At 44.7% G+C, this 27021-nt stretch overlaps 1 protein-coding gene and 1 long non-coding RNA gene across 2 annotated transcripts; one reads left to right on the top strand and one right to left on the bottom strand.

Annotated features, from left to right (window-relative positions):
* LOC138848411 (uncharacterized) lies at window positions 1-14360 on the bottom strand. The gene is made up of 3 exons (XR_011386160.1): window positions 14215-14360; window positions 9523-9724; window positions 1-7457 (listed from the first exon to the last, which is right to left on the bottom strand). It is a non-coding gene; the product is annotated as an uncharacterized lncRNA (long non-coding RNA).
* A 7549-nt stretch (window positions 14361-21909) lies between these two features.
* LOC138848414 (proline-rich nuclear receptor coactivator 2-like) lies at window positions 21910-22477 on the top strand. Its single transcript, XM_070067889.1, has one exon. The coding sequence runs from the start codon at window positions 21988-21990 to the stop codon at window positions 22399-22401; it is 414 nt and encodes a 137-aa protein (XP_069923990.1). The 5' UTR covers window positions 21910-21987; the 3' UTR covers window positions 22402-22477.
* The last annotated feature ends 4544 nt before the right edge of the window (window positions 22478-27021 follow it).

Raw genomic sequence — 27021 nt, 5'->3', positions numbered from 1 at the left:
TGAGGTTTATTTCACTTCTACACACATATTTATCACCACTAATGTGTTAAATTATTCCATTTTTTCAAGTGAAAATATATAAGTACATTAAGAGTAGGATAAACACAAAGATAGCTTCAGTTCTGATTAGGATTTAGGTCAGAAAAATTTTAAGTGTTACACAATGAAACTGAAGGCAGTTTTCCAAAAGGATAGTACACTGTTTCCTTAGCATCAATCTGTGCAGAGTAAAATCCATACAACTGAATGGGCATTACAGATACATCAGTGGTAATCAGTACAAATAAATATAAAAGTGGAAATACCAAGTCACTGGAAACTGGTATTTAGTAATGAATAATCAGAGATGCCAGTTACTACTAGATGGAATAAGAAAATAAGGTCATCCCAGTGTTGACAAGTCACAAAATACACATCAATGAAAATTTAGTAAATCCCTCCACTCTATGAATACTTCATATTAAATATGAATTTATCCACAACCTGCAGCCTAACAATATTTTTCTCACATATTTAAAATATTTGCCATGCATTAGCACTGGTGGGGAATTAAAAAAAGTAACAGTCACAGACATCGAATAATAATCTAGAAGAAAGCAACGTTCCATAACTCCTGGAACCACTGACGTGAACTGCCTGAACGACAACCTAGAATACAAACATCTGGGGAGGCCGGCACCGTGGCTCAATAGGCTAATCCTCCACCTTGCGGAACCAGCACACCAGGTTCTAGTCCCGGTCGGGGCGCCGGATTCTGTCCCGGTTGCCCCTCTTCCAGTCCAGCTCTATGCTGTGGCCCAGGAAGGCAGTGGAGGATGGCCCAAGTGCTTGTGCCCTTCACCCCATGGGAGACCAGGAGAAGCACCTGGCTCCTGCCTTCGGATCAGCGCGGTGCGCCGGCTGTAGCGCGCTGGCCGCAGTGGCCATTGGAGGGTGAACCAAGGGCAAAGGAAGACTTTTCTCTCTGTCTCTCTCTCTCACTATCCACTCTGCCTGTCAAAAAGAAAAAAAAAAGAAAAAAAATCTGGGGAAAAAACACTCAAGGCAAAAAAGGAAGACATCTTTTTAGTGTAAAATATCAATAGTTAGTATCAGCATCCTGAAAAGTTGAAAAGCCAAGAGACAAACACAAGCAAAACTCCTCTTTGGAAGAAGCAGATCGTAAACTACAAAAAGAACCACAAAGAATTAGACCTGGTCACTTCTGAGGGCAGTGGGGGAAGAAATCAGGAAGACACCTGAACTGACAAATGCCCATTCATTCACTTGGGTAAGCATTCTGTGGGTGTTTATATTTTTATGTAAAGTCAGCAGAAAATAAGGCTACTGAACAGTAATCAGGCCCTTGCTTCTCGACAACTGGATTCACCAGAGAGGAAAGCATTTATTTCAAGAAGCTGGCATCTTGGGAAGAAAGAGATCTCTTCATCTAAAATGTGCTCTTTCCACCCAACAAGCCAGCAAGAGCTGTTTCTAAGAACATGGGTCGAGGGGCAGACACTGGTATATGGGGTAAAGGCACAACCAGCAGTACCACTGTCACATATGGGCACCAGCTGCTCTGCTTCTGATCCAACTCACTGTGAATGCAGCTGGGAAATCAGTGGAAGGTCACCCATGTGCTTGGGCCCCTGCTACCCCCTTGGGAGACCTGGGAGATGCTTCTGACTCCTGGATTTGGTCTGGCCCAGCTCAGGTGATTGCAGCCATGTGGGGAATGAACTAGCTGATGGAAAATCTCTCTCCATCTCTTCCTCTCTATCTCTTCCTTTTGAATAAAATAAATAAATCTTTTTTTAAAAAAATGGGTAGCTTCAGATGGAGGTTAGAAATCAAAGTGATTCTATTTAGTTGACAATTTGGCAGCTGTTCAGGCTTTACACTAATAAGTGCTCATCTGGGGATATCCAAGGCATCAACCAGGTGAAGATGTTTTGATGGGGCTGAAGCTCCTTTGTTAGCTGGGTCAAAGCCTGCTATTCTGGGCTGGTGCTGTGGCACAGCAGGGTAAAGACCAGGCCTGTGGCACCAGCATCCCATATGAGATGCTCCTTTTCTGATCCAGCTCTCTTCTGTGGCCTGGGAAAGCAGTAGAAGATGGCCCAAGTCCTTGGGCCCCTGAACCCACATGGGAGACCCAGAAGAGGCCCCAGGCTCCTGATCAGCTCAGATCTGGCCATTGCAGTCATTTGGGGAGTGAACAGTGGATGGAAACCACATAGGATCCCTGATCATTATAATAATCACTTACATAATATTAAGTCAAATTATGTATAAATATATTAAGTATATTGAATATTTAATTAATAGACATAGACATTTAAAATATATTAAAAATCTCAACTCTGAAAACTCAGTTTTCTAAACCCAAAGTCAGAGAATACATGAGATAATCTTGACAAAACACAAAATTTCTTTCCCTTCTGTAATAACCAAAAGGTAAACAAAATTCTTTTGTGCTGTGTTTCTTCTAATGGGAAGCTCCTCCAGATTACTTAGAAGTTAAACCCAATGGAAAGGTACCGAAACTTAGACACTGGAGGCTGTGAGCATTCAACATTATAAAAGAATGAAAAAACTTAGAAAAGATTACACCTGTTGCCGGTACTGTGGCTTAGCAAGTAAAGCCACCGCCTGCAATGCTGCGATCCCATATGGGGGTCAGTTCACGTCCACTTCTGATCCAGCTCTCTGCTATGGCCTGGGAAAGCAGCAGAAGATGGCCCAAGTTCTTAGGCCCCTGCATCCCTGTGGGAGACCCAAAAGAAGCTCCTGGCTGCAGCTCAGTGCAGCTTTGGCCATTGTGGTCATCTGGGGAGTGAACTATCAGATGGAAGACCTCTCTCTCTCTCTCTGCCTCTCTGTAACTCTGCATTTCAAATAAATAAATACATCAAAATTAAAGAAAATAATACACCTTAGAAACAAAAGCAGAAGGGCCGGCGCCGCGGCTCACTAGGCTGATCCTCCGCCTTGCGGTGCTGGCACACCGGGTTCTAGTTCCGGTGGGGGCACTGGATTCTGTCCCGGTTGCCCCTCTTCCAGGCCAGCTCTCTGCTGTGGCCAGGGAGTGCAGTGGAGGATGGCCCAAGTCCTTGGGCCATGCACCCCATGGGAGACCAGGAGAAGCACCTGGCTCCTGCCATTGGATCAGCGCGGTGCACCGGCCACAGAGCGCTGGCCGCAGTGGCCATTGGAGGGTGAACCAATGGCAAAAAGGAAGACCTTTCTCTCTGTCTCTCTCACTGTCCACTCTGCCTGTTAAAAAAAAAAAAGCAGAAAAAAAATCCCATAGAACAATTTAAATACATCTAGAAAAGTCAGGTGTAGGGGCCAGTGTTGTGGCGTGGAGTGTAAAAGCCACCACCTGTGACACAGGCATTCCACATGCACACTGATTCTAGTCCCGACTATTCCATTTCTGATACAGTTCCCTGCTAATGTGCCTAGAAAACCAATGAAAAATGAAAAAGTCCTTGGGCCCCTGACAGCTAGGTGGGAGAACCAAAAGAAGCTCCTGATTCCTAGCCGTTGTGGCTCAAGTTCAGCCATTGTGACAATTTGGGGTGTGAAGCAGTAGACCAAAGATCTCTGTCTCTCCCTCTCTCTGTAAACTCTGCCTTTCAAATAAAAAGAAAGCTTAAAAAATATTAGGTGTAGGGGTTGGTGCTGTGGCGTAGCGGGTCAAGCCACTGCCTGCAGTGCCAGCATCTCATAAGGGCACTGGTTTGAGTCCTAGCTGCTCCATTTCCTATCCAGCTCTTTGCTATGGCCTGGGAAAGCATCAGAAGATGGCCCAAGTCCTTGGGTTCCTGCACTCACTTGGGAGACCTGGAAGAAGCTCCTGGCTCCTGGCTTCACATCAGCACAGCTCTGGCTGTTGTGACCATCTGGGGAGTGAACCAGCAGATGGAAGACCTGTCTCTCTCTCTGCCTCTTCTCTCTCTGTGTAACTCTGACTTTCAAATAAATAAATAAAGCTTTTTAAAAAATTAGGTGTAAAGATCAAGTACTCTTATTATCCCTAGTCTCCTAAGATAAATATTTCTTTCAAGATTAATTTATTTCCAAGGTAGAGTTACAGAGAGAGAGAGAGAGAGAGAGAGAGAGAGATCTTCCATTGGCTAGTTCATTAGCCAAATGGCCACTACAACCAGAACTGAGCCAGGCAGAAGCCACTGCCAGGAGACTCATCCAGGTCTCTACATGGGTGCAGGGTCCCAAGGACTTGCGCCATCCTCTCCTGCTTTCCCAGGTGCATTAGCTAGGAGATGAATCAGAAGTGGGCCACGAGGAATCAAACCAGTGCCCATATGGGTTGCTGCTATCACAGGCAGCATCTTAACCCGCTGTGCCACAATGTCAGCTGTAAAGACAAGCATTTCTCATGACAGGCCATAACTAAACAATAAAGGAGGAGAAAATAGCTTATAAGAGATGGCTAGTTGTTGGAAAGGAGTCAACCAAATGGAAACTGTAAGAAGCTGCAGTTGAGAAGATGGTTGAAAATGTTATTAGAGGGGCCAGGCACTGGAGCGTAGTAGGCTAATCCTAGGAAAGCAGAGCAAGATGTGCTTGAGAATGGGGGACCCACAAGAAGCTCCTGGCTCCTCTTGGATTGGCTCAACTCCAGCCATTGCGGTCATTTGGGGAGTGAACCATGGATGGAAGACCTTTCACTCTGCCTCTCCCTCTCCTTCTCTCTCTATCAAAATTTTAGGCACTGTGGTATAGAAGGTTAAGCCTCCTCCTCAGTGCCAGCATCTCATGTGGACTCTGGCTCAGTTGAGTCCCAGCTGCTCTACTTCTGATCCAGCTCTTTGCTAATGCACCTGGGAAAAGCAGAGGAAGGTGGCCTAAGTACTTGAGTCCCTGCAGCTGTGTGGGAGACTCAGCAGGCGCTCCTAGCTCCTGCTTACTGGCTCCTGCCTGACCCAACCCCCACCCATTGAGGCCATTTGGTTAGTGCATCATTGGATGGAAGAGCTCTTTCTTTTCCTCTTTCTCACTTTGTATCTCTGCCTTTCAGATAAATAAATCCTTTTTAGAAAGTTATCATACTTTAAAATCAAATATTAAAAATCTCTAGCAAATATTTATCATTAATATTTATATTTTCTAAAAAAACTTTACTGATTTAACATAGGGGACTAAATCCTAGTTTTATTTATTTGAAAGACAGAGTTACAGAAAAATAAAGCCAATGAGAAAGAGATTGTCTATCTGGTTCACTCCCCAATCATCTACAACAGCCAGAGCTGGGACAGGTTGAAGCCAGAAGCCAGGAAAGTCCATGTGGTTCTCCCACATCTGTGGCAGGGGTCACAGCACTTGGGCCACCTTCTGCTATCCCAGGCACATTAGCAGGGTGCTGGATTAGAAGTGGAGCAGTCTGGACTCAAAGAAGCACTCTTATGGGATGCAGGTATGATCGACTGCACTTAACCTATGATGCTGCCCCCACTTTGAAAATTTTTAATGTCAGGGCCAGTGTTGTGATGTATGGGTAAGGCCACCACCTGTGATGCTGGCATCCCATATGGGCACTGGTTCATATCACAGCTGCTCTACCTCAGATCAAGCTCCCTGCTAATGGCCTGGGAAAAGCAAAGGAAAATGGCACAACTGTTTAGGCCCCTGCTACTGATGTAGGAGACCTGAATGGAGCTCCAGGCTCCTGCCTTCAGTCTGGCCCAGTGCTTGATTATTACAGACATCTGGGGATGAACCAGTAGATGGAAGATGTCTGTCTCTGTCTCTCTAACTCAGCCTTTCAAATACATAAATAAATCTTTCAAAAATTCTAGACTTTGGGATATTGACTTAGAATTATTTCTTATTGGGGCTGGTGCTGTGGCATAGTAGGTTAAGCCTCCACCCGCAGTGCTGGAGTGCTGGCATCCCATAAGGACACTGGTTCAAGTCCTGGTTACTCCACTCCAATCCAGCTCCCTGCTAATGACCTAAGAAAGCAGAGAAGGTGGCCCAGAGTCCTTTAGCCCCTGCACCCATGTGAGAGAGTGGGAGGAGGCTCCTGGCTTCCGGCTTGAGATCTGCAAGGTCCAGCCATTGCAGCCCTCTGGGGAGTGAACCAGTGGATGGAGGACCTCTCTCTCTCTCTCTCTCTCTCTCTCCTTCTCCCTCTCTCTGTGTGGGGAGCAACTGGGAGCAACTCGGACTAGACTAAGTTACTGGAATTAAGACTTATTCTATGCATCTGCTCTCCCACAATATGGCGCTGGGAGAGGAGGAAACAGCTTCTACACAGCTGCCTCCAGTTCAACCAATAAACTGTAGGATCTGCTCCTGATTGGAGGAGAGCAGCGTACTTGGCGTGTGGGTAGCAGAGCTGGGATTGGTGGAAGAGGACTATAAAGGAGGAGAGAGACAACATGCACCAGGAACATCTATCTGAAGGAACACCTGTGCAGCCCCCAAGAGAGCCGGCCGGTGGTGTGCCGCTCCCCTGCGGAAGTGGGGAAAGTGGCAGGGGGCCTGCCCCTCCACGGAGGTGGAGGGACGGTAGCCAACCCGGGAAGAACCAGCAGCAAACCCGGGGAGGGCCGAGCAGACAAAAGAACAGTGCAGGGTCCTGTGTCGTTCCTCCACGAAGAGGGGGAGCGACATAATGGTGCCGTGACTCGGATATGAAGCCTAGGCAGGGTTTGGTGTCGTTCCTCCACGAAGACGGGGAGCGACATAATGGTGCCATGACTCGGATAGGAAACCTAGGTGGGAAGAAGTGGGAAAATACCAGAGAGAGAGACTAGCAAAGAGCCTAGGGAAAAGCCGGACGGAAAAGGTGCCGGAAGAAGCTATTGAAAGCCTAGGCATAGACTCGGATACGGACTGTGGGAAAGCTAGAACAAACAGACTCGGACACGGACTGTGGGGAGAAGCCAGGAGAAATGAGAGGGGAATATTGTTGGAAGAAAACTTAGGGAAACATACCGGGTAGAGAAAAATATGTTAGGGAGGATGTAGGCGCGGGGGCAGGCTGAGGCGGAAACGTAAGCTACCTTGGAATTCTTCAAGTCAGCCCGGGGAGCAAAAGGCAAAAATCTGTAACCAGAGGCAGAGACGTGGGCCGCCAGGTTGGAATCCGTCAGATTAGCCCGGGGAGCGGAAGACGGGAAGCCAAACCGAAAGGCACAGACGTGAGCTAGGTTGAATTCGTCAGGTTAGCCCGGGGAACTTAGACTGAATGCCAGTGGCAGAAACGTGAGCTGGGCTGTGTGATTCACGGAAGCCGCCGCGTGCAGAGAGAGCACGGGGTGTGAATAGATAGGGAACGAGGGGCTGGCGCGAAGGCCGAGGTGCGGGCGCGAAGGGCGTAGAGACCGCGGAGCGCACGAAGGGCGTGGAGACCGTGGAGCACACGAAGCCGAACCGTGCAGAGCCGGGAAGCCGCCGCGGGTGAGGCACCGAGAAGCAGCCTCGGGGCAGGCGCCAGGAAGCTGTGGGGATAAGAGAAATAGAAGTTTAGAAGTAAAATGAGAGAAATAGGAATGCTGGCTGATAGAAGTAAAATAGGAGAAATAGGAATGCCCGGAGATAGAGAAAGAGAAAAATAAGGCCTCCCCACAACATGGCAATGAGAGAGCTTGGATTCGGTCTGCCTGATTAGTAAGACAATAAGCACCTGCTGGCGGCTAGCAGCTTACACGCTACAGGTCACCGAAGACAGGCACGTTATCAACACCAATAAGTCTCCCCACAATATGGCAATGAGAAGGCTCGGATTTGGTTTGCCTGATTGGTAGGGCTTGTAAGCACCTGCAGGCAGTTCTAGCAGAGTAGAGCATGTGCTGCAGGGCACCGAACACAGGCACACATCAGCGCCTTAAAACCTCCTCACAACATGGTGAAGAGAGGACCCGGATTCGGTTTGCCTGACTGGTAGGGCTTTCAAAGCACCTGTGGGCAACTCTAGCAAGCAGAGCAGAGTGTGCCGCGGGGCACCAAAGACAGGCATGTATCAACGCCAAAAATAAAAAGAAAGGGGGATCTGTGGGGAGCAACTGGGAGCAACTCGGACTAGACTAAGTTACTGGAATTAAGACTTATTCTATGCATCTGCTCTCCCACAATATGGCGCTGGGAGAGGAGGAAACAGCTTCTACACAGCTGCCTCCAGTTCAACCAATAAACTGTAGGACCTGCTCCTGATTGGAGGAGAGCAGCGTACTCGGCGTGTGGGTAGCAGAGCTGGGATTGGTGGAAGAGGACTATAAAGGAGGAGAGAGACAACATGCACCAGGAACATCTATCTGAAGGAACACCTGTGCAGCCCCCAAGAGAGCCGGCCGGCGGTGTGCCGCTCCCCTGCGGAAGTGGGGAAAGTGGCAGGGGGCCCGCCCCTCCACAGAGGTGGAGGGACGGTAGCCAACCCGGGAAGAACCAGCAGCAAACCCGGGGAGGGCCGAGCAGACAAAAGAACAGCGCAGGGTCCTGTGTTGTTCCTCCACAAAGAGGGGGAGTGACATAATGGTGCAGTGACTCGGATATGAAGCCTAGGCAGGGTTTGGTGTCGTTCCTCCACAAAGACAGGGAGCAACATCTCTGTTATTCTGCTTTGCAAATATTTAAATAAATAAATCTGAAAAAATTATTTCTTGTCCTTGGTAACTTACTGTTTAGTGAAAACTTAGCAAGTAATTTTGAACAGCTATATGTTAACAACTTATGAAAACATTTACCAGGCTGGTGCCACAGATCACTAGGCTAATCCTCCACCGTGCAGTTCCAGCACACCAGGTTCTAGTCCCAGTCGGGGCACCGGATTCTGTCCCGGTTGCCCCTCTTCCAGGCCAGCTCTCTGCTGTGGCCAGGGAGTGCAGTGGAGGATGGCCCAAGTGCTTGGGCCATGCACCCCATGGGAGACCAGGAACAGCACCTGGCTCCTGCCGTCAGATCAGCGTGGTGCACCGGCTGCAGTGCACCAGCCACAGCGGCCATTGGAGGGTGAACCAATGGCAAAAGGAAGACCTTTCTCTCTCTCTCTCTCACTGTCCACTCTGCCTGTCAAAAAAAAAAAAAATTTACCAAAAGGCCCAATGGCTTGTATATATTTTAAGCCAAGAGTACATGTATTTAGAAAAATCTTTTACATTTAGCAATTCAAAAAAAGTCATCCTACTGCAGAGTAGCCCTTGGTCTCTCTAGCTGTTACACTGCTTTATCTCTCTTCAGCCACTCTAAGTCAGAGATGCTCTTATCCCTGGGCAGGAAAACCTGAGGTCTAATTGCATAGGGTCCCCAAATCTGTAATCCATCCTGTGATTACCTTGAGGAGAGGATCTGGGTTGTGCATGGCACAAGCATCATGAGCCATCGGGGTGGGATTCCCTTTGTACCCAGTCATCCTCCTCACCTTGCACAGCTCATACTGGGCATTCTCTTCAGTGTGTGTTCAGTTTGTATACCACCTCCAGCTCATGTCTGCCACCACGTGGCTTCTGCTGTGATGTAGTGAACAGCAAGATGGCCCTGTGGTGTCAAAGATCAGGCAGAAATGCTCACCTGTTGGCTTGATGCTGATGTTTGCTCCATCTCACACATATCCATGAATCCAGCAAGACTTGCAGCATCAGCTTGAACCTTGCTGTGGATTCTGACCCAGCACTGCTACATTATCTTCTCTACCCCCTCTCCAGTCAGTGTACACTTGAGTCTATTTCTCAGGAAGGTGAGGAGAGGGAGACATCCCTTAGGTTGCAGGGACCTGATGATGCACAAGGTGCCACAGAAAAGACCACCAATTCATTTTTCAGCCATTATACTTACATTGCCTGAGAAACTAACATATTAGATAAGTATGGTTATTCTCTTAAGTCATGATCTTGCCACAGAACAACTTTAATTTGGACTTCATAGGAAGCAATGAACACTGCATCATCTTTTCATCTATTGTTTGTGCTTAGCTGAAAATTACGTTGTGATTTTAAATAACACAAATAAGCACAACCAACTTTTACACATACAGCAGTACACACACATAATGCATAGCATACATTATGACACAGAAAAATATAGAAATCTCTGCAACTCTTTTTAAATCTTTTAATCAGGCCCTATGGCTCACCATGTGGGTAGCCAATTGCACAGGGATGAATGTTGGTAAGAAGAGCTTATTTCTAGAAGCTGGCATCTTGGGAGAGCCAGAGAGAAAGGTCCTCCACCAGCTGAACCACCCCCAAAATGGCCACAATGGCTGAGGCTGGGCTAATCCAAAGCCAGGAGCCAGGGCCTTTCCCATATCTCCCACATGGGTACTGGGTCCCAAGCCCCCCTGGGCATCTCCCACCACATTCCCAGGCCACAAAGCAGAGAGCCAGATCAGAAGAGGACCAACAGGGACATGAAACAGTGACCACATGGGATGTCAGCACTACAGGTGGAGGTCCAGCTCTATATGCCACAGCACAGCCATGAGAGAGCTCTTGATATAAAATGTTCTATCTCTGTTAAAGGGTTAATTTTTTAAGATTTATTTATTTATTTGAAAGTCAGAGTTAGAAGAAGAGGTAGAGATAGAGAGAGAGAGAGGTCTTCCATCCAAAGGTTCACTCCCCAATTGGCTGTGATGGCCAGAGCTGTGTCAATCCGAGGCCAGGAGCCTGAGATCATTCTGGGTCTCCCACTTGGGTGCAGGAGCCCAAGGACTTGGGCCATCTTCTACTGCTGTCCCAGACCATAACTGCTTAAGGGTTTCTTAAAGGACAAGGGTAGCTTCAGGGGGAGGTAAATAAAACAATGAGTCACTTAATTGACAATATGTAAATGCCCAAGCTTTTTTCTGATGAGGCCTCTTAACCAGGGGGCTCAGCATCAGTTGGGTGAAGGCTTCTTTGTCAGCTGGGGCAAAAGTCCACCATTATACAAATGCTACTATTCACCAGAGTAATTCAGGCAATATACAATATCAGTAATTGGTTTTTGCTATATAAAATGTGAAAAGGAAAAGAGAAGGAGGATGGCTTTAGTATGGTTAAAATTCCTTTTTAAAAGCTCCAATCAACTGAATATAATTACTTCCTGCTGTTAGTAACCTCAATTAACCTTATTGTTCCTGAAAAATTTACTTGAGCATTTAACTCAGAAAGCAACTTCAGTCCCAGTGATGGTACTGGACACTAACATACATAAAGATAATTATATCCTCATTTCAGATTCAGTAAGCACTCTGTTGGAAAAACATGTTTTATTGCTTTATTAACTCTTGTTCCTCACAGTCAATTTTATCAGAGGCCTTTGTGGAAATTTACAATAGATTTTTAAAAAAAATTTTTTTAAATTTATTTGACAGATAGTCGGTGAGAGAGACAGAAAGGTCTTCCTTCCATTGGTTCACCCCCCAAATGGCCACTACAGCGGGCACTGTGCCAATCTGAATGAAGCCAGGAGCCAGGTGCTTCTTGTTTCCCATGTGGGTGCAGGGCCCAAGCACTTGGGACATCCTCCACTGCCTTCCTGGTCCACAGCAAAGTTGGACTGGAAGAGGAGCAACTGGGACTAGAACTCGCACCCATATGGGATGCCAGTGCTGCAGGTGGAGGATTAACCAAGGGAGCCATGGTGCTGGCCCCTATGATAGATTTTTTAAGAGACCAGGGAGCCCCAGGGTCTCTGCTCTACCACTGGGCTGAGGCAGAGCTGAAGCTTCTGCTTTTTCTAAATTGACAAGGACTCCTAACCTGTCTCCTTGGGCATCAACAGCCACAGACACAGTTGCTGGAAGGTTTAAAGGATTTAAATGCTTACTCCGTCCCATTTACCAGAACTCTCACAAAACTTCTACTGTTAGAAACCCACTGACGCTGTGGCATATTGGGTAATGCAGCCACCTGCAGTGAGTGCCAGCATCCCATGTGGGTGCCCATTGGGGCTGGTCCTGGGTGCTCCAATTGTGATCCAGGTCTCTGATGTGGCCCTGGGGGAGCAGTGGAGGATGGCTCAGGCCCTTGGGCCCTTGCATTGGGTGTGTGTTGGGGGGGAACCCAGAGAAAGCTCCTGGCTCCTGGATTCAAATCAGCCCAGCTCTGGCCATTGCAGCCATCTGAGAAGTAAACCAGTAGATGAAGGACCTGATGGAACAAGGAAGAAGGACATAAGCCTCAGCCATTCTCCTGCATTGAAGGAAAGAGGTAAACATTGGAATGTACTCTTTGACCTAGAAACACAATTGGAGGGCCTGTGCTGTGGCATAGCGGGTAAAGCCGCTGTCTGTAGTGCAGGAATCTTTTAGGGGTGCCGGTTTGAGTCCTGGCTGCTCCATTTCTAATCCAGCTCTCTGCTATGCCTGGGAAAGCAGTGGAAGACAGCCCAAGTCCTTGGGGCCCTGCACCCATGGGAGAGACCCAGAAGAAGCTCCTGGCTCCTGGCTTCAGATCGATGTACCTCTCTCTGGCCATTGTGGCCATCTGGGGAGTGAACCAGAGGGTGGAAGCCTTCTCTCTCCCTCTCCTTCTCTCTCTGCTTAACTCTGACTTTCAAGTAAATAAATAAATCTTTAAAAAAAAAAACAAAACACCTCAATTGGGTCTCACACTCTGCTGTCTTCATACTCCACCCCTTACAGCCACCTGAAAGACCAGTTCCAGGAATTCCCCTCTGCCTGCTGCCCCCTACCTCGCCCCCATCCCCAGCCTTCCCTGGGGGTCAGGGCCTTCTGTCAGGTGTTCCATCATGGGTACGTGGGCAGTTGCAGTTGGTTACCATCTGTACGGATTTATTTTCCCTGAATAAATTTGGTCCGGCTATAAATTCATACACTACTTCCTCTCTATTCTGTGCCTCTTTTCCTAACAGGACAACCCCCCGCCTCTGCCTCTCTAACTCTGCTTTTCAAATAAAATAAACATTTAAAAATCCCACTTAATGAGGCCAGCACTGTGGCACAGTGGGTTAACGCCCTGGCCTGAGGTGCCGGCATCCCATATGGGCGCCGGTTCTAGTCCTGGCAGCTCCACTTCCAGTCTAGCTCTCTGCTAGGGCTTGGGATAGCAGTGGAAGATGACCCAAGTCCTTGGGCCCCTGCACCCATGTGGGAGACCCAGAAGAAGCTCCTGGCTCCTAGCTTCGGATCTGCTCAGCTCCGGCTGTTGCGGCCATCTGAGGAGTGAACGAGCGGATGGAAGACCTCTCTCTCTGCCTCTACCTCTCTCTGTAACTCTGTCAAATAAATAAAATAAATCTTTAAAAAAAAATCCCACTTAACAACCACCTTCTCTTAAATTTAACACATATGCAGGCCATGCAATATTACAATAGAACACCATGTTTTTCTTAGTCATAAGATCGTAACTATATCCTGCCCAATCAGCCACGATGCAACTCAAGGTGATTTTGGATGAAAATTAAATTGAACCACTCATATTTCACCCAAGAGGAAGAAATCCTCATACAAACAACCAAATGAGTACTCTTCCAAAAAATATCCAAATTTCCTCACAGGGAGGCTGAAGTAAAAATCTTAGAATCCATCTCCTACACACCAGTACCACAAAAAATGACCTAAACCAGGTCCAAATGCCATGAGCCCAAAGAGCAGAGACAGAAATTGCAGGTATGCCCCTGGTTCAACTTACCCAGTCTCAGAGCTGTTGACTCTGGACACAAAGGGGAGCCATTGACTCCCCGCAAGGTAGCTAATGCCACAGCGGGAACAGAAAGGAAAGTCCCGGAGAGAAAGTGCTCTCAGAAGCTGCGGGGATGTCCCCAGAGTCCCAGCCAAAATGTTAGCTCAAAAGTGGCTCTGGGGTGGAGGTACAAGTGACCATTGCCCTCCTTACTAATGTGAAGGTTTAAGCCACTTGAAAAATACATTCCAGGGGCCAGCGCTGTGGCTCAGTGGGTTAATGCCCTGGCCTGAAGTGCCAGCATCCCATATGGCCACCAGTTCTCATCCCGGCTGCTCCTCTTCCCATCCAGCTCTGTGCTATGGCCTGGGAAAGCAGTAGAAGATGGCCCAAGGCCTTGGGCCCCTAACCTGTGTGGGAGACCCGGAAGAAGCTCCTGGCTCCTGGCTTCAGATCGGTGCAGCTCCAGCTATTATGGCCAATTGAGGAGTGAATCATCGGATGGAAGGCCTCTCCCTCTCTCTCTCTGCCTCTCCTCTCTGTGTAACTCTGACTTTCCAATAAATAAATAAAATCTTTAAATAACAACAACAACAACAACAAAAATACATCGCGGACTTCTGGGCTAGCTCACCAGTGTTGTTTCCAGACACATAATCCGGCTCTGGATGCTCACCGCTTCAATTCGCCATAGCTGAGTGCTGGCCAGAGGAAAGGGTGTATTTCCAGAAGGCAGCTGCAGTCTTGGGAAAGAAAGTCCTCCCAATCCAAAGAAGCCTTTTTCTACCCAACCGCGCAGCCCAGAGGATGTTTAAAGGGACAGCAGTAATTGGAGCACCAGGCTTGAAATAAAACAATGAGTCTATTCAATTGACAATTATGCAGATTTTCAGGCTTTGTTCTGAGGAAGGTCCCACCAGACAGTCAGGGGAGTCCAGGGTGTCAGGAGGGAGGTGCTTTCTACCTCAGTTGGGGGAGGGTTCTCTGTCAGCTGGGTCAAAAGCCTGCCCTTCCAAATCACCTGCTTTTTTTCAGTAGGCTTCCGAAACTCTTCTGCAAATATTACTCACAAGATTAGGGGAAGGTAGGATGCCTTCATTAGGACTACCATGCTGTTGGAGGAGGGTGATCAGGGTTTATAAAGAGGTTGTAATGCAGGGGGTGCTGGTGTAAGGACTAAATGGCCTAATGGGGAGTCCTTGTAAGAGTGGACAAGATGCTGCTTCTCCCCAGAACCTGTCTATTAGCAAGACAGAAGTGGTGATCCCACTCCCCCAGTTTCTAATTTTATCATGAGAATAGCAAGGAAGCAATGCTCCGCCCTTCTGAGCATCTAGTTTTATCAGGAAAATACAAAGAATTTGCCTATCCTACTATTCAGCTGGATTTTTGTTTTATCAAGAACAAGCTAGACAGGATTGTTGATGGGTTTTGTCCCCAGCCTCTGACTAATTGTTAGCTGTTATTATTCTGCTCATCCAAATTGCGGTTAAAAAACTCCACTCCATTTTTCAGGTCTCCCTCTCTTGGAGACCCCCTAATGGCTGCTGTGGCAAGAGGTTTCTCGTGTAAATAAATCTTGCTTTGCTCACTGCGTGTCCACAGGGAAATTCCTTGTGAGACACGCACCACAGGCACCTTCCTTCATCACCATTTTCCCCCATTACTTTGGTGTGGTGAAGTCATGGAAGAGTTGACAGTCTCTGGTTTCAGATGTCATGGCTTATTGCTAGATCAATGACAAGGCTTAAGTTCTCTGATTCCTCCTGGTGGTCAGCACCTGAGTCCTTCAGCTCTGCCTCAGCCTAATGGTAGAACAGAGACCTGGGGCTTCCCTGCTCTCTTAAAAACCTACTGTAAATTTCCACAGATGCCCCTATGAAGTTGATTGTGAGGAGCAAAAGTTAACAATAGGATTTCTTTCTTTCTTTTCTTTTTTTTTTTTTTTTTTTTTTTTGGACAGGCAGAGTTAGTGAGAGAGAGAGACTGAGGGAAAAGTCTTCCCTTTTCCATTGGTTCACCCTCCAAGTGGCCGCTCCAGCTAGCACTTGGTGGCCAGTGCACTGTGCCAATCCTAAGTCAGGAGCCAGATGCTTCCTCCTGGTCTCCCATGTGGGTGCAGGACCCAAACACTTGGGCCATTCTCCACTGCCTTCCCAGGCCACAGCAGAGAGCTGGACTGGAAGAGGAGCAACTGGGACAGAATCTGGTGCCCCGACTGGGACTAGAACCTGGGGTGCTGGTGCCGCAGGTGGAGGATTAGCCTAGTGAGCTGTGGCACTGGTCAATAATGGGATTTCTAAGAGCTGGGTGTCTACTTCTCACTGTTTCTACACACACACACACACACACACACACTCCTCTCCTAGACAAAAGATTTCCCAGGTACAAAATTAGGTAATGTTATCAGACTCAGTAGCCTTCTTTGCACCAAGCAAACAGTGTTTTCCAGGTGTGTGTTTATTGGAGGGGAAGACTAGAACCACCTATGAAGTTATTGGGATAAGGCAGGACTTTGTAGTATGAAATATTGGGCTGTTTCCCAAGGCCTGCTTCTATAGGCAGCCCATAAAGAAGTCATCGACAAGTCAAGGTCCGTCTTGGCTTGTGGAATTCCTGGGATAAAAAAGTCATGTACTCCCATGTTGAAGGAGAATGATCAAACAAGAACATTCTGCTAAAATTAACTATGTTATGACTGTGTTGCAGAAAGCCCGATAAGTTGCTTGTGTATGGTGTTATCCTCTGTGTTGCCTTGACCTATAGCTGGTTATGTATAAATATCGCTGAGACACTGGAATAAAGGAGCCTTGTCTTGGCTCCATTCTCTGATCCTTGTCCTTCTTTTCATTCCCACTGCCCCCTTCAGGTTCTGTTTGACTGGTGCTGCTGGCCTGCACATGCTTCTAAGACTACTGCATAACTTCTGCAGGGCACGTGTTTTGTTTCCCATGGCTGCTTTCACAGACATAGGCTAACTTCTATCTTCCTATCTAAAAATATTATTGAAGAACATGAACGCCTTCAATAGAAAAATACCCTTAGAAACAAAAGCTGAAGGAATTGTCTGATTACATGGGAAAAATTAAACACATTAAGGAAATGCCCCTGGAGAAGAAGCTAAGGGTCCTTGTATTTGTGCAAGAAAGAACTCAGGTGTGAGACAGAGAGCAGTGGAAAGCAAAGTAGCAAAGTTTATTAGGGTTGGGATGTCCGTAAGAACAGATGGGCACCTCTCCAGACAAACCAGAGAGAGTGCCTAGTTCACATTTAGGCTGGGGCTTTTAAGGGGCTGGGTCTTGCCTTTCCACCTTTTTGCTGTCTCCTTCTTCTCCAGAACAAAGGACTTCTTGGGTGTAAATACAAAAAATTCCTTTCTGAGTTTCCCACTGAAGTCAGACAGGGGCAGCCTGGCTAGCTTAGCCAAGGGGTTTCTCTCTAGGGTGCCTGCCTTAGAGGAAGGATGCTTATCAGGCCAGGTAGAAGGGGCAGGGCCCCCTGGAAGGTTATCAGGGTCTGAGGGCAGGACTTTGCAGTGCAGATACTGGACAGCACCTGCAATGTTATTGGGTGACTTTGAAATGCGAATGCTGGACTGCTGTAGATGTCCCTTTCCTTAGGCCCTTGTCACACACATAGGTTAATTTCTGACTTCTTACCTAACAAAAAGACAGAAGAATCAAGTTATCCTAGTGAAGTAGGCATAACCTTAGGTTTCTAAATAAAATAGTTTTAATGTCAGGTCACAACAGTCAGAACCAAGGAGGAAGAAATAACTTACAGGAGATGCCTAGAAATTTGACAAAGAAAATCAGCAATTAAGTAGAAATTACTAAAAGGGAAATTGCATTAAAAATAGATTTCAAAATGAAACATTAAGACTTATATGTGTATATATATATACATATATATATAAAGTATATATATGACTTATTACAGATATATATATACATACATATACACATATATGTATCTTTTTACAGATAAATATATATACATATATATATATATACCTGTAACTAAATAACTTTATTGCTTTAGCATGTTGCCCAAATCCATAGTTCTGTCTTTGTACTTATATAACATGAGAAACTCATAGAAATAATTTCCTTCTAATCTCAGCCAAAGCAACCTCACACAAAGTTATCTGCTACAAATCTGTAACATTCTTATATTCCCTTATATTCCTTAAGTTATTTGTTCTGCTTTGTTCCTCTCTCTCCTTGCCAAACACCAGTTTTATGTCATGTTAGGACAAAGATCACTTGCATTCTTTGTGCAAGGTGTCCAGTGTGTAAGAAATCTTCCTAGCCAAATGAATCAGTTTACAGGCATTTATTGGGATTCCCCTCCTGGGCAAGGTTCACCAGTTCCAACAGAGTGGGGGCCAGGGAAGTCACGCTTCAGAGGTTGGGAGGGCTCCTTTTATAGATACAGGGCATGGGGGTTAAAGGTTGAGGTGCTTCTGATCCTCATTGGTTGACCTTTAGGTGCACGCGGGACCTTGGCAAGCACTTTTTGTTCCTGGAAGTGTGGGCCTTCTCTCTTGTGGATCCCAAAGCTACCTCTTTGTTATTTGGAACACATCTTGGGTGCCAAGACACATTATCATTCTCATTTTTCTCTTCCCTATCTATTGGTTCCTTAATTTGCATTTTGAAATAATCCTAAAAAGCCTTTAAAATAAGAGCAAAGAATTTCAAATTATTCTAAAGTAGTCTAAAATGGTTTGTCTTATATCAATGATTTATGTAAACAAAAAAGTCCATTGTCTTTTACAATTTTTAAAAAGCAAACAGTACAGGGGCCGGTGCTGTGGCACAGCAGGTTAATGCCCTGGCCTGAAGCGCCGGCATCCCATATGAGCACCAGTTTGAGACCTGGCTGCTCCACTTCTAATCCAGCTCTCTGCCCCAGGGTCAGCTCATACCCAGCAACCACAATATGAGAGCCTCACTCCCTTAGGAAGAGCTGTGGCAAGAGGACTGCATTGTGGATTTAGTGACCTGTTTCCTAACTGAGGGGAATTACATTATCCAGGAGGAAAAACAAGGGACAGGGGATCCCACAAATCATGGGTTGTCCCCCAAATTTCATGCATGAAATCTGGATTCTCCCTGAGAACCTGTGCATCCTAACCACACAATTTGGAAAAATACAGAGCTCTAGGGCTGAGCCAAAGTCACCACATTCAGGAATGAGAAGATATCCAGTGTCCCATGTGTCCCATGCCAGATACCATCTTTTTTTTTTTTTTTTTTTTTTTTTTTTTTTTTTTTTTTTTTTTTGTTAGGCAGAGTGGACAGTGAGAGAGAGAGACAGAGAGAAAGGTCTTCCTTTGCCATTGGTTCACCCTCCAATGGCCACCATGGCCGGTGTGCTGTGGCCGGTGCACCGCACTGATCAGATGGCAGGAGCCAGTAGCCAGGGGCTTTTCCTGGTCTCTCATGGGGTGCAGGGCCCAAGCACCTGGGCCATCCTCCACTGAACTCCCTGGCCACAGCAGAGAGCTGGCCTGGAAGAGGGGCAACCAGGACAGAATCCGGCACCCCAACCGGGACTAGAACCCGGTGTGCCGGCGCCGCTAGGCAGAGGATTAGCCTAGTGAGCTGCGGCGCCGGCTGCCAGATACCATCTTGCAAGCAGGAGGCAACTAATCCCACAAACTCACCATATTCCAGATTCCAGGCATCCTTCTGATGGTTTTTGTAGTGAGAGAACTTCACACATGACAAAGAATGAGCCTCGTGGAACCACTATAAGCAGCAGACTGGAGAAGCTGTATTTAGCAGCATGAAGAAAAAGAACCCATGTTGCTCTTCATTGTTGATCCAGTGTGTCTGATTGGACAGTTTGCTGAGCCAATGAGAAGGCATCATGTCAGAGAAGATGCAGCCAATCAGAGTCACACCTACTAGATTTCTGTGACAGTTGGGGAAAAGGGGTGCCATTCATCCAGGCTGTGGCTGGTGGGGGTAGTGAGGGTTGAGTACTGGGCTCAGGTCTGGAGGTGCTCACCCTCCTTGGGCCTCGCTCTCCTAAGAGCAGGGGCTGCTGTCACCTTCATGATGACTCAACCACATGAGAGTGGAGATCTCTCCCACCCTCCAATGTCTGTGATTCTGCTGGCATCTTATGACCTGGAGCTTCCAATAAACTCCTTTACAAGAGATGAAATTTACTCAAAATTTAATGAATTCTGAGCTTTTCATTTTCTTCATTTTTTGACTTAATTTTGTTTTAGGTCATTTTGCTTTTTTAATGATTTGAAAAATATTTAAAGATACTCTATAGAAGTTTTCTAGTCTGTATTTTGTCCTTTAAAATGGCTTTCTATTTTTTCCTGCTGCTACATGGAAAGCCACTTGATATATATTGATCTTATACTCACTAATATCACTTAATTCTCTTGTCAGTTTATAGTTTGTTTTGGATTACCTCTGTAGATTGTAGAGTCAACCACATATATTGAAAATTTTGTTGTTTAATTGGGTGTAGAAGGGACATTCCTCAATACAATCAAGGCAATTGATGAAAAACCCACAGGCAGTATCATAGCGAATGGGGAAAGGTTGGAAGCATTTCCACTTGTGAGAGGCCAGAGCCATGCCATGACAGGCTTCTCACAAGACAAAAAAACTGACTAGGCCCAGGATGCCCCTGGTATGAGAAGATGAAACCTGACACCGGGCAGTCCTTGGTCCTGTCTGCAGGACCAGGTGGAGGCAACCAATAAGGTGGGCCGCCCTTGCTCCTGCAAGCCCAGGGGAAGGAAGGAATGCAGATGTAATACTTGTTTGCCTGGGAACTATAAAACCCTGAGAACAAAGAGAAGGGGGTCTTGGTCTCCCAGCACTGCATTGCATGGGAGGCTGGGGCCCCAGCATGCTGGACCTACAAATAAAGTCCCTTCATTCTTTGCATTACGGTGAGTCTCACTGGTTCTTTCTATCTGGGCAATTGGGAACACAACACACTGAGATCCGGTACCAGACAGCAATGCCCACTCTCACCATTGCTATTCAATATAGTACTGGAAGTTTTTGCCAGAGCCATTTGGCAAGAAAAAGAAATTACAGGGATACAAATTGGGAAGGAAGAACTCAAACTATCTGTCTTTGCAGACAATATGCTTCTTTAGGAGATCCAAAGAACTCTACTAAGAGACTATTGGAACTCATAGAAGAGTTTGGCAAAGTTGCAGGATATAAAATCAGTGCACAAAAATCAACAGCCTTTGTATACACAGGCAATGCCATGGCTGTGAAAGAACTTCTAAGATCAATCCCATTCACAATAGCTACAAAAACAATCAAATACCTTGGAATAAACTTAACCATAGATGTCAAAGATCTCTATGATGAGAATTAACAAAACTTTAAAGAAAGAAATAGAAGAGGATACCAAAAGATGAAAAAAATCTTTCCTGTTCATGGATTAGAAGAATCAATATCTTCAAAATGTCCATTCTCCCAAAAGCAATTTATAGATTCAATGCAATCCCAATCAAGATACCAAAGACATTGTTCTCAGATCTGGAAAAAAATGATGCTGAAATTCATATGGAGGCACAGGAGACCTCGAATAGCTAAAGCAATCTTGTACACAAAAACAGAGCTGGAGGCATCACAATACCAGATTTCATGACATACTACAGGGCAGTTGTAATCAAAACAGCATGGTACTTTTACAGGAACACATGGATAGACCAGTGGAACAGAATAGAAACACCAGAAATCAATCCAAACATGTACAGTCAACTTATATTTGATCAAGGAGCTAAAACCAATTCCTGGAGCAAGGACAGTTTGTTCAACAAATTGTGCTAGGAAAACTGGATTTCCACATGCAGAAGTATGAAGCAAAACCACACCTTACACCTTACACAAAAATCCACTCAACTTAGATTAAAGATCTAACCTTACTACCTGACACCATCAAATTATTAGAGAACATGGGAGAAACCCTGCAAGATATAGGCACAGGCAGACTTCTTGGGAAAAACCCTAGACGCACAGGCAGTCAATGCTAAAATTGGTCGGTAGAGGCAGGAGGTGGACATCGGTTGGAGACACCAGGCGGTCGGCTGCTAGCTGGTCGGTGCTTGCAGGTTGTTTGATCTCTGCTTTCGTCCCTCCCTGGAAAGGGAGGGAGGCCTCTATGTCGAGAGGCAGTGGCCGCCGTAGTTCCGAGCGTGAAGTCGGACTTCTCACGCTTGTGTGCTGAGGACACTCAGATGTTGGCCTCAGCTCCTAGGCTGAACTCGGCAGACTGGCCCATGAACACCTCTGTCCTGAGACAAAGGAGAGGATCAGCCAGAAAGCTAGGCGCGGCAGCAAGGAAGAGGCCAGGCAGTGGGAACCCTGCACTCTGGGCAGCAGACCGAAAGGTGACAAAGAAGCTGAAGATGGGTGGTGGAGAGAGGTATAACATTCCAGCCCCTCAGTCTAGAAATAGTAAGAACCAACAGCAGCTTAACAGACAGAAGACCAGGGATCAGAATTCCCAGATGAAGATTGTTCATAAGAAAAAAGAAAGAGGACATGGTTGCAACTCATCAGCAGCCACATGGCAAGCCATGCAAAACGGAGAGAAGAACAAAAACTTCCCAAATAATCAAAACTGGAACGCGAACTTGTCAAGTCCTAGCTTACTTTTTAAGCCACAAGCCAATCAGAACTATGCTGGAGCCAAACTCAGTGAGCCGCCATCCCCGAGTGTTCCCAAACCACCTAGCCACTGGGGTCCTGTTTCCTTTAATCCTTCAGATAAAGAAATAATGACATTTCAACTTAAAACCTTACTTAAAGTACAGGTATAAAACTGTTAAGTGCTAATGTTTAAATTGGCCTGAAACAAATTTGACTAGGGAGTTTATTTGTGTAAAACTGATTAGTATAAGCATATATCTCATTTGTTTTGTGTGCACTGTGATATAATGGTAGTATCAGTGCAACTTAAGATAACTAAATAATTGTAATTCCTACTAAGTGTCCTCAATTGAGTAACTTTGAGGTGAAACCATTCAAGTTTGGATTCTCATTCGTTTAGATTTAGGGGAGGGCAAAAGAAATAAGTTTTCTATTGTCTGTTGGGGGAAAGTAGTTATGATTATCATTCATGGATCAGTAGTGAGCTGCTTAAGGTCAGTGAATCAAATTAATCACCTAACACAAGGATCAAAAACTAGTTGAACCTTTGAAAGTTTATGTTCTAGAAACAAACTAGTAATGTCAACAACCCAATGCACTGCCAAAAGAAAATGTGAATTTTCCTTAATAAGTTACAGTTCAGTGGATTATGCAGTGGTGAATGGGAAGGGCACAAGTTTACCCATCAGCCTTCTTTAACTGCAGTTCGATAGGTGTCTGCTAATGAATGCATCCAAACCATTTTTTATAGGAACAGTATTTGATGGTCACTCAATAGCTTTCAAATACATATTTTGTATTATAGCACTGCACAAGCTATTCTGTCAGTGACCTTAACATCCCTGCAAAGCTTGCTTAAAGTGGGGAACTGTATAATGTGAACCTTCACTAGGGAAGAAAGAGCCATGTAAATACATGTAATCTTGTAGCATATGTCAAGTTTTCTTGGCTTTTATCTTACAAAGAGTATTTTGGTATGAACTTGCTGAATGTAAGACCATGGATTGTTTTTTATACTATGGCCTAATTTTAAAGGTCTGAAATGTTTTTAGTTTGCCCCTGTGCTGAAGTGCCAGTGTATGTAATGACTGATTGGGATGTAAACTATATTTCAGAGGAAATCCTAGTGTGTAATGAGTTTTATAATATAACTGAAAAAGCTTTAAGCTGCTAAAACACTTCCTATTTTTGAGAGATGTGAAATGCAGTACAGGAACACCCCTTCTCCCATCTCCAATCAAGCCCAAAGTTGAGCTGTTGTAGAGTTCCTCCAGTCTTAAAGATTCCTTTTGGTTTTCACAAATTCTTAGGTTCTATGATTCAAAAACACTTGAAATGTGTAGTACCAGTGGAGTTTTGTGTAATAAGTAATCCAGGGGACAACCTATTATATAAAAGCATTTCTTGCATATAATACCTAGGTACATTTTGAAAGGTAAATTCAAAATAAAACTTAAAAATTAAGCCAGTTACACTGTTAAAAAAATGCTAAAATTAACAATTGGGATTACAGCAAATTGAGAAGTTTCTGTACCGCAAAAGAAACAGTCAGAAAATTAAAGAGGCAACAAACAGAATGGGAAAAAATGTTTGCAAATTATGCAACTGATAAAAGATTAATAACCTGAATCTATAAAGAGATCAAAAAACTCCACAAAAACAAAACAAACAACCCACTTAAGAGATGGGCCAAGGATCTAAGCAGACATTTTTCAAAAGAGGAAATCCAAATGGCCAACAAACACATGAAAAAATGTTCAGGATCACTAGCCATCAGGGAAATGCAAATCAAAACCACAATGAGGTTTCACCTTGCCCCAGTTAGAAAGGCTTTCATACAGACATCAACGAACAACAGATGCTGGTGAGGATGTGGGAAAAAAGGCACACTAATCTATGGTTGGTGGGAAGGTGAACTGGTAAAGCCATTATGTAAGACAGTTTGGAGATTCCTCAGAAATCTGAATATAGCCCTACCACACAACCCAGCCATCCCACTCCTTGGAATTTACCTAAAGGAAATTAAATTGGTAAATAAAAGAGCTATTTGTACCTCAGTGTTTACTGCAGCTCAATTCACAATAGCTAAGACATGGAATCAACCTAAATGCCCATCAGCAGAAGACTGGATAAATAAATTATGGGATATGCACTCTATAGAACACTGCACAGCAATTTTTAAAAAATCTGATCATTTGCAACAAAATGGATGAATCTGGAAAACATCATGCTGAGTAAAATAAGCCAGTCCCAAAGGGACAAATATCATATGTTCTCCCTGATCTGTGACAACTAACTGAGCACCTAAAAGGAAGCCTGTAGAAGTGAAACTGACATGATGAGAAACAATGACTTGATCAGCCCTTGTCCTGACTGTTGAGGAGTAGCTTACTATTTTATTCTTTTTAGTATTTCCTTTTTCTACTTAATACCATTGGTTGAACTCTTTAATTAACATACAATTATTCTTAGGTGTTTAAATTCAACTGAAAATTGATCCTTGTCAAAAATAAGAGTGGGAATAAGAGAGGGAGGAGAGGTACATTTTTGCACATGCTCACTCGGACTTACCCCTAATGGTAGAGCTAGAAAAATGCCATGGGGCTCCAAATCCCATTAAGTTGGCAGGTACCAATGCCATCTTACTAGTCAAAGTGATCAGTTTAAGTTCATAATTGATCATAAAGATAGGATTATTTGTCAAAGGGATCACATAAATAAGATCAGTGCCTGCTAAAAATAATTGAAAAAATTAAAAAGGAGAGAATGATCCAACATGGGAAGCAAGATACACAGCAGACTCCTAGAATCACCAATGCCCTAAACAGCACTCTGGCCTCAGAATCAGCCCTTAAGGCATTCAGATCTTGCTAAAAAGCCCATGAGAGTTTCTCAGGCATGGAAAGCCAAGACACTCTGGCAAAAAAATGACCTAAATGAACGATCTCTGTGAGTGAGATGCCTGTGGAAAGAGGGGACCATCAAAAAAGGAGGTACCATTCTCTGAAGGGAGGAGGAAACTTCCACTTTGATTATGGCCTTGTCTAAATAAGGTCAGAGTTTGTGAACTCAAGAGATTTCCATAGCCTTGGCAGCTCATGACAAGAGGCTCGGTGATAACTGACATCATAAATAAGAGTGCCAATTGTTAAATCAACAACAGGAGTCACCCTGCACTTACTTCCCATGTAAGATCTGTGTCCTTGATGTTTTGTACTATGTGAATTAATGGTAAAACTAGTATTCAAACAATACTTTACACTTTGTGTGTCTGTGTGGGTGCAATCTGTTGAAATCTTTCCTTAGTATATACTAAGTTGACCTTCTGTATATAAAGATAATTAAAAATGAATCTTAATGAAGAATGGGATGGGAGAAGGAGTAGGAGATGGGATGTTTTGCAGGTGGGAGGGTGGTGATGGGAAGAAAAACTGCTATAATCCACAAGTTGTATTTTCAAAATTTTTTTTCACTATTTTTTTTAACTTTTATTTAATGAATATAAATTTCCAAAGTACGGCTTATGGATTACAATGGCTTCCCCCCCATATCATCTCTCCCACCTGCATCCCTCCCCTTTCCTACTCCCTCTCCCCTTCCATTCACATGAGGATTCATTTTCGATTCTCTTTATATACAGAAGATCAGTTTAGCATATATTAAGTAAAGATTTCAACAGTTTTCTCCCACACAAACATAAAGTGAAAAATAATAGATGATTTTTTAAATGATGATGAAATCAGATCAGACCTATTGTCATGTTTAATCCCAGTGAGAGTCAAGTTGGGAATTGATAATTTCTTCTTTTTTTTTTTTTTTACAGAAGATCAGTTTAGTATACATTAAGTAAAGATTTCAACAGTTTGCACCCCCATAGAAACACAAAGTGAAATATACTGTTTGAGTACTCGTTATAGCATTAAGTCTCAATGTACAGCACATTAAGGACAGAGATCCTACATGAGGAGTAAGTGCACAGTGACTCCTGTTGTTGACTTTACCAATTGACACTCCTGTTTATGGCATCAGTAATCTCCCTATGCTCCAGTCATGAGTTTCCAAGGCTATGGAAGCCCCTTGAGTTCTCTGACTCTTATCTTGTTTAGACAAGGTCATAGTCAAAGTGGAGGTTCTCTCCTCCCTTCAGAGAAAGGTACCTCCTTCTTTGAAGACCTGTTCTTTCCACTGGGATCTCACTCACAGAGATCTTTCATTTAGGTGTTTTTTTTTTTTTTTTTTTTTTTTTTTTTTGCCAGAGTGTCTTGGGCTTTCCATGCCTGAAATACTCTCATGGGATTTTCAGCCATATTGGAATGCCTTTAGGGCTGATTCTGAGGCCAGAGTGCTGTTTAGGACATCCGCCATTCTATGAGTCTGCTGAGTATCTCACTTTCCATGTTGGATCACTCTCCCCTTTATTTATTCTATCAGTTAGTATTAGCAGGTACTAGACTTGTTTATGTGCTTCCTTTGACTCTTAGTCCTTTCATTATGCTCAATTGTGAACTGAAATTGATCACTTGGACTGGTGAGATGGCATTGGTACATGCCACCTTGATGGGATTAAATTGGAGTCCCCTGGTATGTTTCTAACTCTACCATTTGGGGCAAGTCAGCTTGAGCATGTCCCAAATTGTACATTTTCAAAATTTGTATTTATTAAAGAAAAGTTTTCTAAAAACAAAATAAAATTTTGTTGTTTAATATTTGATCCATTTATCTAATGCTTCCATTTTGTTGTTTCCTTTTCCTGACTACACTTCTAGTACAATGTTGCAGAAATAGAATGG

The sequence above is a fragment of the Oryctolagus cuniculus genome, unplaced genomic scaffold, assembly GCF_964237555.1.
Source record: "Oryctolagus cuniculus unplaced genomic scaffold, mOryCun1.1 SCAFFOLD_77, whole genome shotgun sequence".
Lineage (NCBI taxonomy): Eukaryota > Metazoa > Chordata > Mammalia > Lagomorpha > Leporidae > Oryctolagus > Oryctolagus cuniculus.
Note: the sequence above shows the minus strand (reverse complement) of the source record. Positions and strands in the feature narration are given on the sequence as shown.

Coding starts and splice junctions, on each gene's coding strand:
- LOC138848414 (XM_070067889.1), top strand. CDS start 21,988: ATGGGTGGTGGAGAGAGGTATAACATTCCAGCCCCTCAGTCTAGAAAT.